Source organism: Eretmochelys imbricata, chromosome 11 (assembly GCF_965152235.1).
Source record: "Eretmochelys imbricata isolate rEreImb1 chromosome 11, rEreImb1.hap1, whole genome shotgun sequence".
Taxonomy (NCBI): Eukaryota; Metazoa; Chordata; order Testudines; family Cheloniidae; genus Eretmochelys; species Eretmochelys imbricata.
In genome coordinates this window covers 32,616,482-32,630,640 of record NC_135582.1, presented here as the reverse complement: position 1 = coordinate 32,630,640, position 14,159 = coordinate 32,616,482, and the positions used below count along the sequence as shown (strand labels likewise).

General features: G+C 39.5%; 1 protein-coding gene across 6 annotated transcripts in view; it reads left to right on the top strand.

Moving 5' to 3' along the window:
- The window catches only part of WDSUB1 (WD repeat, sterile alpha motif and U-box domain containing 1), a 76,506-nt gene that overhangs the window by 36,904 nt on the left and 25,443 nt on the right, over positions 1-14,159 (top strand). For 2 of the 6 annotated variants that reach the window (XM_077829900.1, XM_077829901.1), the window contains exons 6-9: positions 3,102-3,135; positions 5,759-5,799; positions 5,889-5,995; positions 6,590-6,769. In XM_077829900.1, the coding sequence (XP_077686026.1) occupies positions 3,102-3,135; positions 5,759-5,799; positions 5,889-5,995; positions 6,590-6,769 (362 nt within the window). Of the gene's footprint in view, positions 1-3,101; positions 3,136-5,758; positions 5,800-5,888; positions 5,996-6,589; positions 6,770-7,365; positions 7,426-7,790; positions 8,918-13,009; positions 13,196-14,159 lie in introns of those variants that run through there. The other 4 variants (XM_077829902.1, XR_013347487.1, XM_077829899.1 and 1 more) reach the window with 4 other exon arrangements.

Here is a 14,159-nt window from a genome sequence, read left to right as displayed (position 1 = left end):
TGTAAAATTTATATACCTACACTTGCACACACAGTTTGAAAGTGATATATGTATTATAATGATGTTCTAGAATCTGTTGGAATAAGACTTACAACATTAAACTACCTAAAGGAATTCACTCTCTTTTTGGGGGAGAAAAACACATGCAAAGTGTTTATTTCTGGTGCTAGATTTCTGTACTTTTCCAAAAATTTACTCATAATATTTGTGGGCACATCAGAAAAACTCAAATTTATTATATATATATAAAACCTGTAGATATATGTACAAATTCACAGTTTGCATGTACAAATGCTCGTGTTCTGTGCAAAATACAATTTTTTTAATTGCAAAAAGATGTGCTTATAAATATTTCAGGTATATTTTCTGATATTTCCCCCCCATGTGAATATTGAATCAACAGTACTTAAGATCTACCTACTGTTTAAAAGAATATTTTATAAATATATTTCTCTTTTACAGTTCACCTTAATATGTTTGTAGAGGGTGGATTCTTCTGGTTTAAGCAGTGTTCCCTTATTTATGTGAACATCTTATTATTGATTTTAGGGTTTTTTTTAAATATATCGGAGGCAAAATTCAAATGCCCTCCATGTTTTTTCTATAATAGCACAGGAGACAAATGGAATCTACTACTCCATGTCAACAATGTGTAAAATAATTCACCCCTGGGGAGTTACTTTGTGGCAATGACTTTTCTGTTATCCTGTATGATTTGCAAGGTGGGATACATACAGGCTTAGGGTTTTAATGCTGTTGTGATAAGTGAAAAGTGCTGTCTATTAAAGTAACGTAACAGTTCTCTCAGGATACATAGGACTCCCTTGGTACCATGTTTCAGACAGTGAAATCTTTCACTAATACTAGGAATATAAAACTTTAACTGGTTAACCAATTAGCATCAGTCTTACGGGTTTTGGTTAAATGACTAAACTCTGCTGCTGGAGCCTCACCAGCTGCCAGGGGCGCGGGGCTGGCAGCCAGACCCCGTGTAAAACGTGGGGGTGCTGCAGCACCCCTTGTGCCCATAATTCCCCACCTATATGAACTGCTTAATGGTTAACCCTTTAACCAATAGAATTTTAAACCCTGTTTACATCTTTAGCTAATGCTTTCATCAGGAATTAGCAAAAAATCCTAGACTGGTGTTGAAGCCTCCTGGCAATGTAATTGTTCCTTCTAGTAGAATCAGTATTGCATAAAAATGTGAGGGTGGGAGAGAAAACAGTTATGGATAGTTTTACAAGAAAGGAAAATTTTAATGTTTTGGTAATATTAAATTAAGTAACCAATATCGTGGTGGGATCAACTTCCTTATTTTCTGTATTCGAACACTGGTTTTTTTTAAAAGAAGAAAATGGTAAGTAAGGTAGAATATTTATAAGCATTCATGTTTTTATATATTTTAATGACATCATGCATGTTTTTATTCCACATTGTAAGAGATAATTACTTAACCTCTTGTAAGCTGTCAAAGTAGCAACTTGAAATAATTCCAGCAATACTTCAGTCATATGCCCTTTTAATTTCCATTCTATTACCAAAAAATTCTAAATTAAGGAAATGATTTCTTTAAAAAAAAAAAAAAAAAATGTTGTCGATTAACCAGTAATTAAAGTCATAACAACAAATCCCAGAGGGCAATAACTTTCTTTGTCATTTTTCTTTGTGGTGTTTTTTGTTTTTGTTTTGGGGAGCCAAAGGTTCTTTTAATTCTCTTTTTTGATATTTTATTTTTGGATCACAAATATGGGAGAAGACTGGGGAGGCAGAGTAATGGTGCTGGGAACCAGACAGGGGAGAAAGCCTAGGGCAAAGGGAGACAGAGAAGTGGTGCTGCTGGGTCAAGACAGTAATTGGAAAAGGATGGCAGTTCTCCTATCTTAGGGGTGAGGACACGCCTCTCTGGATATGTCTACACCGCAAAGAAAACATGTGGTTGGCCTGTGCCAGTCTGCTTGGGCTCATGGGCTGAGTCCTGGGCTTTCGGACTCTGCAGAGTGGGAGAGTCCCAGAGCTCAGACTCCAGCCCGAGCCCGGAAATCTACACAGCAATGAAACAGCCCCACAACCCAGCCCGTGAGCCCAAGTCAGCTGGCACAGGCCAGCGCAGGTTCTTCTATACTGTTTAGACATACTGTCTGAGTAGCCAGGGAGAGGCAGTCATTTTTGTATGCCTTTAAAGACTGACTTTTCAACCTGAAATTATCTCACATACATTGACAGTGGAATAGAGGAGAAAGTCAGAGGACAAACTAAAACACAAGATTTGATAAGATTTTTTGGGGCCAGGTTTTGGGCCAGTTGCATTATTTTTGAGGGTCTGATTCATGATTTTTGATCTTTTGAGGTTGGCATCCAATCTGTATAGATGTACTCAGGAAGAACTGTATGTGCTGAAAATAAACCTATAACTCTTTGTATTTGGATAATTTTACTAAAAATAGTGATATTTTAACTATGAAGTATTTTATATTCTGTATTGAGCCACTTCCTCTAGTCTGCTTTGCAGATATTCAAGGTCCAAATTGAAACAGAAATACTTGGAGGGTAGGAGCATAGGTGCTGGAACTAAGGGTGCTGAAGCGGTTTCCATCGTATACAGGGTTCACAGTTTGGTTCAATCGCTCTCAGCACCCCCCTATAAAAATTGTGCCAGTACTCCAGGGTAGGAGAGCCCACTCAGTCAGATTTCAGTGTCCACACGTGGTTGAGCCAACCTTTGCAGCTACTCCCTATACAGGAGCATGGAGTGGACAAATGTGAATGAGCTATTGGTGTGGTGGTAACATGGCCAGTGGATTTATGTACTACACAGATATACTGCCTCAAAAACCTATTGGACTGAGAGGAGCTGTGGGCTTCAGCCACTACTCTTCCCGCTAGGCTGTACCTCAAGCTACTGTATAGATATTAAGGGCCTACTTCTAGATTTCAGTGAAGAGGATTGCTACATCTAACATCTGCATAGTTGCTGCCAGCAAATCTTGTCTGTTTAGACTTTCCTTATGGGACAAAAATTTGTCCCATAGTTTTTAATTATACAGTTTCTCATCTCTTTCCATGTCATCATTTAATTTAATGTGTTCTTTTTTTTAAAGATCTGTGGACAAATCCATCATAATACATGACACTGTAAGTATTGTGTAATTCAAGATTGGTTTACTGAACTTTTTTTTTTTTTAGTTTATATCCCTTCACCTAAAATGTTGTCTTCTCAAGACAGAAGAATAGCAAATATGACCTGAAATCTTTAGTGTGTATTTTTTTGGAGTAGGAGTGAGGAAAGTGTTCGTCCATATCAAAGTACAGAGACTCTCGCGTGCGCCACTTTTTTCTACACTTTATTCTTTTCTTACCTTGGTACTGTACAACCGAATCACACTACTGTATACGTATGTATCTGCACATTCAGGTGGATGAAATTTGTAAGTCTTGTGTCATATCCTCAAAAGCATGCAAGATTGCAGTTATTGATACAGGGGAAAAAATTGGAGTTTCCTGTATCAGTAATAGTTGTTTTAGGAATTCTTTAGTATATTATATGTACAAACATGGGCAATTCAAGGGGAGTGGTTAAGAAATAATAGCATTCTTTAATATCATACACTTTTTACATCTTATTGCTTAGACTTATTGCTTCACAGTAGGAATAATACCACTGAAAACTGGTAAAGCCTTCCTAATTCATCTGTACATAGTATTTAACTTTTGTCTTTCACAATATTAATATTACTAATCTGTCTTCCTGAGCGTGAAGGATAAACACACTTTCCTATACAGTTACAGTGGTACAACTTTTGTGTATAGTCAACACCTAAGGTTGAATGTGTTTAGGAATTCTTGTCTCACATAGAAGTGTAATGGTCCCTTACGTATTCAAATGTCAGTTGGTTTAAAGTGCTCACCCAGACCTGAAAGAATGATTCCTAGTCAGAATATGAGCAAGATGACACCGAAGGCATAATTTGGCCCCAGTATTTTTCCTGTCTCCTCACCAGTGTAAATTCACAAATCAGTGAGGTTACTCTTGATTTACAGTGATGTAACTGAGAGCATGATCTGGACCTGAACTTCCCGGGAACTACAAGACATAGGAGAGGAAGCGTATTCACTCATTAAAGTCACAGAAGTGGGAGATGTGAATTCTATTTCTGGTTCTTAAACAGACTTCCTATGTGATGGTGGACAAATTACTGTGCATGTGGGGCTGGATCATGCCAGGCCTTCCCTGGGCGCTGACTGCTGCTGAAATACTTTTTGGACTCTATGCTTATTGTGACAGCAGCCGAAAGGTGATGAGGGAGGCATGTCCAGCCTCCCAGCAAATCAGAGTCTGAGGGTGTGTCCAACCAGTCATATAGCCTGTACAAAATCGAGCCATACTTGGTTTAGAGAGGAGAAGAGCTCTTGGCATTTGCCTCATGAGACCTCTGCAAGGAGATGTCCCAGCTGACCATGGCCTCACTGGGTAAATTGTGATAACCAGGCTGGGATGGATTGTATTTTCTTTTTCTTCATCAGTGTCAATATTGATTTATAGTGAGGTTTAGAAAGATTCATTGCTTTCTTTAAGTTATCACTTTATTTATTTTAAAAAAAGGGCATGATTGCTGACTACTTAAAGAAATAAATTATTTGTTCCACAGTTCTGTTTAGTCCTATAATGTTAATTGGGAGATAATTCTCAGATAAATTGTGAGATCTGAATAACAGGTGAATACCAATGGCACAACCATGAGAATATTTTGCTGCTTTCATGTTCTCAGAATCTTCTGAGTGTACGGAAACATAGTTAAGAAGCATGTGGAAAAACAGACTCTCAACCTTCTGCATCCAAATATGAGACAATAAGAAAATGAGAGATACAGAAAAATAGTAATGCATGAAGTTTAATAATGAATGTGACAGGGAAGAAATTATTTGACTATTTTTTTTAACCTTGATTCTTGTTTAATCATTATGGGGAAAAAATCTGATGTACTTTATAGTAATAACAGTGAAAGAACAATAGGTCTGCATCGGATGGAGATAAATTTCAGTCCAACATAAGGGACATATCCCTCATGAGGGACAATATGAGAGGAAAAACAGGAAAGTTGACAGGTCAATTAAAATAACTTGTTTTTGTTTTTTTTTAAATTCTGACAATGTCTGTGAAAGGAATCATGCTACACTAAAGAGAGACTCTTAAACGTTATTTAAAGGATTGGGATCATTGATTTGTTTTTGTGAATGGCAGCATCTAGTGGCCACATATGCAAACTACAGTTGCATAATCCTTGTGATGTTACAGACCCTGTTTTTTTATTTAAAGATTGCATCCTGAATTCTATTTGAGTTTCAGTTATCAGTTCACTGTGATACGTTATTAATTCTAGTATTCTGGAAGAAATGTTTTTTTATTCTGATGAATAATCAGCCCATATAGAATTTTAGAAATGTCAGTTGAATATATTATATTTCTGTCTGCCAGGTACATTGAGGGACAGCTGTGTGTTCTGTTGGGATTGAACCTGAGGCTGCAAATCAGGAGATTTGAGTTCTATTCGCGGGTCTGATGCTGACTTTCTGTGTGACTTTTGGCACATTATTTACCCTCTTCGTGCCTCAGTTACACCATCTTCAGAATTGAAATCATTATGCTTCCCCATCTTTGTAAAGTGCTTTGAGTTAAAAATTGCTATATAAATAAAAATGATTAACTGTGATTTTTATTTCTGTTTGACCTAACAAATGCAATACTTTTTATTTGTAGAAAACTGGGAGCATCCTGCACACTTTAACTCAGCATACCAGGTGTGAAATCTGTATAATCCTATATTAACCAAGTAAAGTATTTAATTTGTGATTTTAAATTTCAATTATTGAATTGCTTTTGTTTCTAGATATGTTACAACTTGTGCCTTTGCACCAAATATTCCATTACTTGCAACAGGTTCAATGGATAAAACTGTGAATATCTGGCAATTTGATCCAAAGCAACATTGTGCAGGTAAGTACATGCATTTTTTAAACCCACTCTTTTTATACGTCCAGTATGTTATAGTTGTAAACCTATTGGGAGATACTATACAGACTGCTTTACCCTAGTATGTGCTCAATGTGTAATCTTAAATAGTATAGGCCCAACATTTGACCTTTCTTAAAATTGTTATTTACTATTGGGAAATGTCCTGTATGTTGGAAAAGAAAGAAGGAAGAAAAAATCTTTCATATGTACCACTCCTTCTTTAAGGAAATTTTAGACCTAAACAAAAGAAGTGTTTTCTCTTGCATCTCTTTTTCTTACTCTCTGGGCAGCACTTAACTGACAAATATTATTCCCAGAGCAACACACACTTTGCCAGTGACACTTGTACACAAATAATATGAGAAACAGAAAATATAAGTTAATTGCAAGCATAGTTGGCAATAGGAAAAAAAAATTATTTGCTAATTAATATAGACAAAATAAGTCAGGAAATAAACATTCTAGCTCATAAAAGCTATGTTACAAAGGTATACCAAGAGCAACTTTCAATGCACAAGAGCAATTCTGTTTTTCTTATTTCTTATTTGAAATTTTCCTTCTCTACTTGTTTCCAAGGAAGTGGACTGGAAGATGAACCTAAGATGTCTATTGAGAACTGGTCAGAGGAAGATGTCTCAGTCTGGCTTTGTGCACAAGGTTTAAAAGACCTTGTTGGGATTTTCAAGATGAATAACATTGATGGCAAAGAGCTGCTGAGTCTTACAAAACACAGTCTGACTAACGACTTAAAAATTGGTAAGAATGTAAAGGCAATAAAATCGTAACCTTTTATAGGAATTTAGGAACTTTTAGGGTGGAAGGAGGTCAGGAATTCCATGTAGGTGTATCCTCTCCTTTAAGTTTACAGTTATCCTGCCACTCTATTTTTTTTCTGTTAAATACAGTACATAGCCAAATACTGTTGATACTCTGTTCATCCAAAATACTTGTGGGTTTTTTTTTTTTAACTTTTCCCATCCCTAGAGACAACAAATGTACAACAATCTTGCATTGGCAGGGAGTGGACTAAGTTTCCTATTCTATAATTCTCAACTCTGAAATCTATGAGGTGGAAGAAAGTAATTTCAATTTCTTTACACACATACATGTTGTGATAAATGAAGTGTGTGTGTGGGGGGGGGGGGGGGGGCATAACTCCCTTTGATGGACACCCAGCCAGTCAGTTAGCTGTAAAATCCCTCTTCGTAGCTGTTCTCTAATTGCTTTACCTGTAAAGGGTTAAAAAGTTCCCCAGGTTAAAAAGTAAAAAATGGGCACCTGACCAAAAGAGCCAGTGGGCAGGCTAGAACTTTTTAAAATTGGGAAAGAAACTTTCCCTTTGTTGTTCTCAGGAGAAGGAGACACGGAGCAGCAATGCTATAAGCAGGAATGCTGTGTAAGGCTTGAATCAGGTATAAAAATTCATCTTCCATACCTAGAAGAAATCATTGGACAGGGCATATTTAAATAGACGCGATTAGGTTTATTTCTTTATTTTGGCTTTGGATCTCCTCTGTGCTAACCCCAGATGCTTTTATTTTGCTTGTAACCTTTAAGCTGAACCTCAAGAGAGCTATCTTGATGCTTAATTTTTGTAATTGTTTGTTTTAAGATCTAGCAAAAAGCCTAAGTTCCAAATATATTTCCTTTCTTTTTGTTTTTAATAAATTTTACCTTTTTTAAGACCGGGATTGGATTTTTGGTCCCAAAGAGGTATGTGCATATGTTGTTTGATTAGCTGGTAACAACAGTTAATTTCCTTTATTTTCTTTCTCAGCTCTTCTTTGAAGGGGGAGGTGAAAGGTCTTCAGGGTACCCCACAAGGTGGAATTTCCAAATGCTCCTTCCTGGGTCCAAGGGTTTTTTTGCATTTGGGTGGTGACAGCGTTTACCAAGCCAAGGTCAGAGAAAAGCTGTAACCTTGGGAGTTTAATACAAACCTGGAGTGGCAAGTATTAATTTTTAAAATCCTTGCGAGCCCCCACCTTCTGTACTCAAAGTGACAGAGTGAGGATTCAGCCTTGACACGTGTACACACTATAGTCAATTATTCTAGCTAATGTAAGCAATGAACTGTTTTTTGTTGATTTTTTCCTGTCAGTCTGAAGAATCTGTGTGTGTTTGAAACATGTAGAGGCCATCAACCCTGGATTTAGTTGTGAATTATTTTGGGTGGAAAATACTGTAATTGAAAGAAATCTCATAAACAAAAATATGTGCTTTTTGCTAGATTTTTTTCCGTTAGCCATAGATGTTACATTAGTTTCTAAAGTTAGTAGGGATTAGAAGAAGCTTGCTTGGTACAAGTAGTTTTTACAGCTATTAATCAAAAAGACACCTGGTATACAGTCCTACAATTTTATGCCAATAAAGTTGGGAGCTATATTGCAGAAGTTTGCCCAGAGGAAGTACTCTTCTATCAGGGCTGGGCTGTGGATGTCTGGCATGCCCAGTCAGCTGCTGAGTTGTGACTGGGGACAATAGCAGGGCAAGCAAGGTCAGAAAGCCGGGAAGTCAGGGTTTGGGCACTAGCGTGTCAGAGTTGAACCAGGTCAGGATACCAAGAAGTCAGGGCTGGGTGCCAGGTTACAGATAACAGTCCAGTAGTGAAGTCAAGGACAGATTAGGGTCAGAGGCCGGAGTCTAGGGTCTGTCGCAAACAGGGTCTGGAACAGAAGTAAGCAGGCAGGCAGTCTTGTTGTTGCTCAGACAGCTCACCATCATGGCTTCCTAATTTATATACTGGTATTGGCCAGTCAGTGAGCTGGGAGTGGCCTCTGCTTAGGCCCTGTTGGTGGTACTTCCTGCTGAGCCTATCTTTGCAGGGTCCTCCTATGTACACCTACCTCTAATGGCAATGCGGAGGCATCAGTGGCCCAGAACCCCAATGGGCTCAGATTCTAGCCCTACAAGTTCTTACATACATATACTAATTGTGAGAGGCCCCAGGGTACAATTTGGACTGTTGAATCATTGTGCCCCCTTAACTCTCCAGTCTGGTGTGTCCTATGCCCTGCTTTGCAGTGTGAGCTGCCACTTGGCCCACTCACCCCTGCTTCTAGTGTGCAAGTCACCCCCAGACAACTACTAGAGTGCTATGCTCAGCCACTCTTGAATTACACATAAGGCGACACCTGCATATCCCTCAGCCCCAGCTTTGCACGGCACCCCAGAAATGTGCGTCTTACACTGCTCAAGACCTCGTTGATCAGAGGAAGCTCATTAGTTTGTCATTCCATCAAAGGGTATGAATATGCACCAGCCCTTGTAACCGGAATAGATTCCCCAAGCTTAGGTCAAAAGCACACTGGCTTAGAGAAAACATAAAATAAGTATATTAACACAGAAATATAGATTTTAATCGATAAGTGGTGTAGAATTGGTTACAAAAGGAAATAAAAGGTAAAATCACATCTAATTCCTAAACTTTATCAAGCTAAGTTAAGTTTGAAGTAACAAGGTTTCTCTTACCCAATTGCCTACAGCAGTCTGTGCTAACTGGAAAGCTTTTCCAGTTAGGACCACTCCCCCCAGTCCAAATGTTCCTTTGTCTTCCAGATGATCTTGTTGCCTTCAGAATAGGTAGGGAAGGAGAGGTGGTCTGGGGCCTTTGTTCCCCCTTTTAATATCTTGACTCTTTTTGCTGGAAAAGTCCTTGCTGCGTCATGGGGTCAGGCAGCTCCATGGTTTACGTGCTCGAGCAACTATCTTTCATGTGAATTATAAATTTCTTGTTAACAACTCCTCCCCTGCTAGTGAATGGCCGGTGATGGTTGCTTTACACCTGGCTGGGTGTTGGTCACTCTTTTGTTGCCACTGAAGAGCGAGTCTGTGGACATTGCCCAGACTCCTGTTTCAGTAGCAAACATACAACAAAATTTCATGACTTCATGTACCATGATACACAGATTTTAACAGGACAGTGATGTTCAAAAGACCATAACTTTTCCAATGATACCTCACAAGGCATGCTTTGTACAAATAGATCATAACCATATACAAGTGGTGAGTATGGGGGTACAGGGTATTATTTTGAGGTACACTGTGTCACACTAATAGACAAGGTCACAACAAATATTTTACAATGAGGTACTAGTATATGTCAGATCACAGGAGGCATTATTGCATGAACTGCCTCATTGGGTTCTAGAAGTCAGTAGTTAGCTCTTGCAATTCTGAGAGTAGATATCCATAAAAGACCGTTCTCCCAAGGAAGACCATTTCTGAAAAGCAAATGATAAAATCAATTTCTGTATAAATTTTATTAAACGTTGGAGATGGCCTAAAACTGTGCTGTGGTGCTAATCAGCTGAGACTAATCAGATAATGCTGTCTACAGGGTTATGTGAAAATTGAAAGCTGTGGTACTGATAGTCTCCAGGAGGACTGACCCACTGTACATATCACACTCAGTACTAAGATGACGCCATTGAGAACTAATTACAAACTACAAATAAGAAAATGAAATCTGATTTGGCAGAACCTGTGATAAGGATTGGTTATAGGATGCAGAGAAAAACAAGTATTGATTTTAAATATTCGAGTTAGAATAATCAGAAATTGACTCTAACCAAAAAAAAAAAAAAAAAAAGAATATGAATGTCATTTTTTAATATTACAGGCACTGTTAAAACATGCAGGCACATATCTGAGCCATACTTTCAAGGTTGGTAAACCCAAATTTTGACAAGCGCAATGATTTTTCTTATTTGTTTGCAAATGTCTGTGATACTTTATGGAGCAAATACAACCCCAATCTCTGCAATAGTGGAGGTCCCCTTAACAGCAGAATCAGTGATACAAAGAGACAGCTGGATAGTGGGCATGGAGCCCAGCTCTATGAGAGGCTCTGTATGTGACTGCATGGAAGACATGGCCAGAAGATCTGCTGCTTCATGGATCTTTCTGTCTTCTCCTTACCGCAGGATGCGTTAGGATTGTGTCTTTGGGCTGAAGTGGCCTCCATACGTTAGATTCAATTCCACTGCCATTCCAAGGAGATATTCAGTGTTCAAACCACTGGCCTGTGTTTCCCTGGGCTTGCACCTGTATGCCTCATTTTTTAATGCTCTTTTTTTTATTAAACTCTGACTACAAAGGGCCAGTTTTTTTACCAATGTGTCTGTCCTGCGAGGGTTTGTGAACCCAAGCATTATGGCTAGAACACAAAGTGATCCTTCATGTCAATGTCCTTGAATTCCAGGCAATTCACAAAGCTAATGTGCTTTTCTCCCTCACACCATGGACTTGTCATACCACAGGCATCCAAACGAACCACACAACAATCTGCTAACAAAACAGACAAGAGAAGGGCACGGTCAATCAGCATTGTCAAGAAGTTATGAACTAGGACTTTTGCATCAAAAAGGGCATTTCTCCCATTGCTGCGCACTGACAAGGTTATTAGAACCAGCTGGCCAATTATCTCATTTGGAGATTTTTTTCAAATCAGATGTGGTCCCTGAAGAACAGTGTACTCAAAATTGTCTTTCGGGTCTGGGGTATTCCTTCAGTTGACCTATTTGCAACAAAAGACAAGAAGAAATGCCATCAGTTCTGTTCGCGAGCAAGTCAAGGTCCAGGCTCATTAACTGATGTTTTTCCCCTGAGGTGGGGACTGAGTCTCATGTACACAATTTCCCTATTCCAACCCACAGGCAACCCTTAAGTTGATTTGCAAGACTACATCAAGATAATTCTTCTAGCTTCAACTTGGGTGAGACAATGCTGGCTCTTGAATCGAGAGACTGTGAATATCCAACTTCTGTCGCCTCTGCCTCTGCTTTCAGAGCTACTGTCCCAGCAGCATGGATGGATGTTAGACCCAAAAATCCTGTACCTTTATGGCATGGCTATTGAGTGGTTAGGCAGGGAAGCACTGGCCCAGTGGCAGTTCAGAAGGTATTGCTTACCAGTAGAAAACGATCCACTTATTTAGCAAAGTGGAAACTGTTTCTAATCTGGTCCACTCCACATACCTCCATCAGAAGCTAAGATTCAGGGAATTTTATAGTACCTGTTATATCTCAAATCCTCATGCCTCTAAGCTACCTGATAGTTCACTTAGCCGTGATCTCAGCAGTTCACCGTCCCATTCAGAGATCAGTTTTTTCAAACCAGATGGTCTCTGGATTTTTAACGGGGATTGTTTGACCCCCCCCCCCCCCCCCGGTTAAGAACGTGTTGCCACTTTGGGATCTTAGCACTGTATTAACTGCTTTAATACCCCCTCTTTTGGGGCCAGTGGCCTCTTCCTCTTTGCCTCATCTGTGTTCTTGCTGCTGTCACACCAGCCAGAAGAGTGGATGAGCTACAGGCTCTCACGGCAGGGTTTTCAAATACAGGGTTTTTCAAACAAAAGTAGCTTTGACGCCCCAACTGAAGTTTTTAATTAGGTGATATATGCTTTTAATTTGAATATACTTACTGTTTTTGTTTTAGTTTTTCCCAAAACCATATTCATATGAGGACAAAACATCTACATTGTATGTAATGAGAGCATTATCCTTTTATCTGAACAAGACTAAGCCTTCCAGGCTGTCTCCTTAGCTATTTTGTTCCTTACATTATCAGAATGAGTGGTCAAGGAGTAAACACAGACAATTTCTAGATAAATTATGCCCCGTATTACCACAGTTTATGGGGTAGCGAAAGCTTTTCTTCCACAAACCATTGGCTTGTACAACAAGAGCTCATACTGCACATTTGTAGGACTGCCCCCTGATCCTCGATGCATGCCTTCACTCATCATTACACCGTCAAAACTGTACTGAGATATGGTGCAAATTTTGGGAAGGCTGTTTTGCAGTCACTATTTAAGTAGACTCCAAGACCCACCTCCCAACGGTAGTGCTTGTAAGTCACCTGAGTGGAATACATGTGTGCAACCACTCAAAGAAGAAAAAAGTTACTTACCTGTATTATAACTGTTCTTCGAGACATTGTTGTACAAGAGTATTCCATGACCCATCCTCCACCTGTTTTTCCATGTTGTAGCGCAAAGGAACTGAGGGAAGTCAGGATGACGCCACCAGTATATAGCCTTGGGAGGGGACAGGAGAATGTACTGCCCCGATGGGTACTTCTGCAGAAAACTCTCCAGCTCCAGTGTGCTGGGCGCGTGCACACCGGAATGGAATACACATGTGCAACAATATCTCAAAGATAAAAGTTACAACACAGGTAAGTAGCTGTTTTTTATAGCATCATGGACCTCCAATGCCTGTCTGTTAGCAGTGTTAATAGTGCCTGTGCTGTCAGAGAGAAGGCCAGAGGGGGAGCAGGTGGGGAGCTCCATCCCCAACTGCTTTAAAAGTGTAGTAAAATTACTACCAAGAATTGGACGGGGACAGGAGGAGCCACTTCATCCATGTTCCTGGGAAAGCAGATACTGTTTAGGACACCTATGCTTTGGGTGTCCCTAAACCTCCAACTGCCAGAAGCTGGGACTGGACAATAGGGGGTGAATTACTTGAAATTGCTCTATTCTGTTCATTTCCTCTGAAACATCGGGCACTGACCACTGTCAAAATACAGGATACTGGGCTAGGTGGACTACTGCTCTCACGCATTATGGCCATTCTTATGCTCTTGTAATAGAGGCTAAATATTTGGGAACCATATATCCTCTAAGCTGACTGGGTGTTGCAGGAATTTCCGTGTAGAGTGAAGTGTATCCTTTCCCCCCACAACAAGATCTGGAGCAGGGACACATTCCATCATCACGAAGTCAGGCTCAGGAACGAGTGCCATGTCAGTGTAGCAGAATTAGCGCTGAGAGAGAGGAGTTGTCATTGCTGCTCAGAGTCTGAGTAAAGCACCATATAAGACACGACCTTGAAACATTATTGATAGTAGCTGTGTGGTCCAGCCATGATGGTAGTTTAGTGATAAATTTTATTTGACAACATAATTGACACTGAGGCTGGGTTGTCAGATCAAAAAGGAGAATTTTCTATTTCCTGGCAAACTTACATATACTATTCACTTATTGGAATGATGACTAAGGAAGAAAAATATTCTTATGAATTTTTCTCAGTGTAACTAAGGCCATGTCTACACTGCAAGTTACTGCATAACAAGCCAGCACTAGCTTGCTGTGCAGTAATCACCTCTGGGAGCATTGCTACAGCACACTGAAATGTGC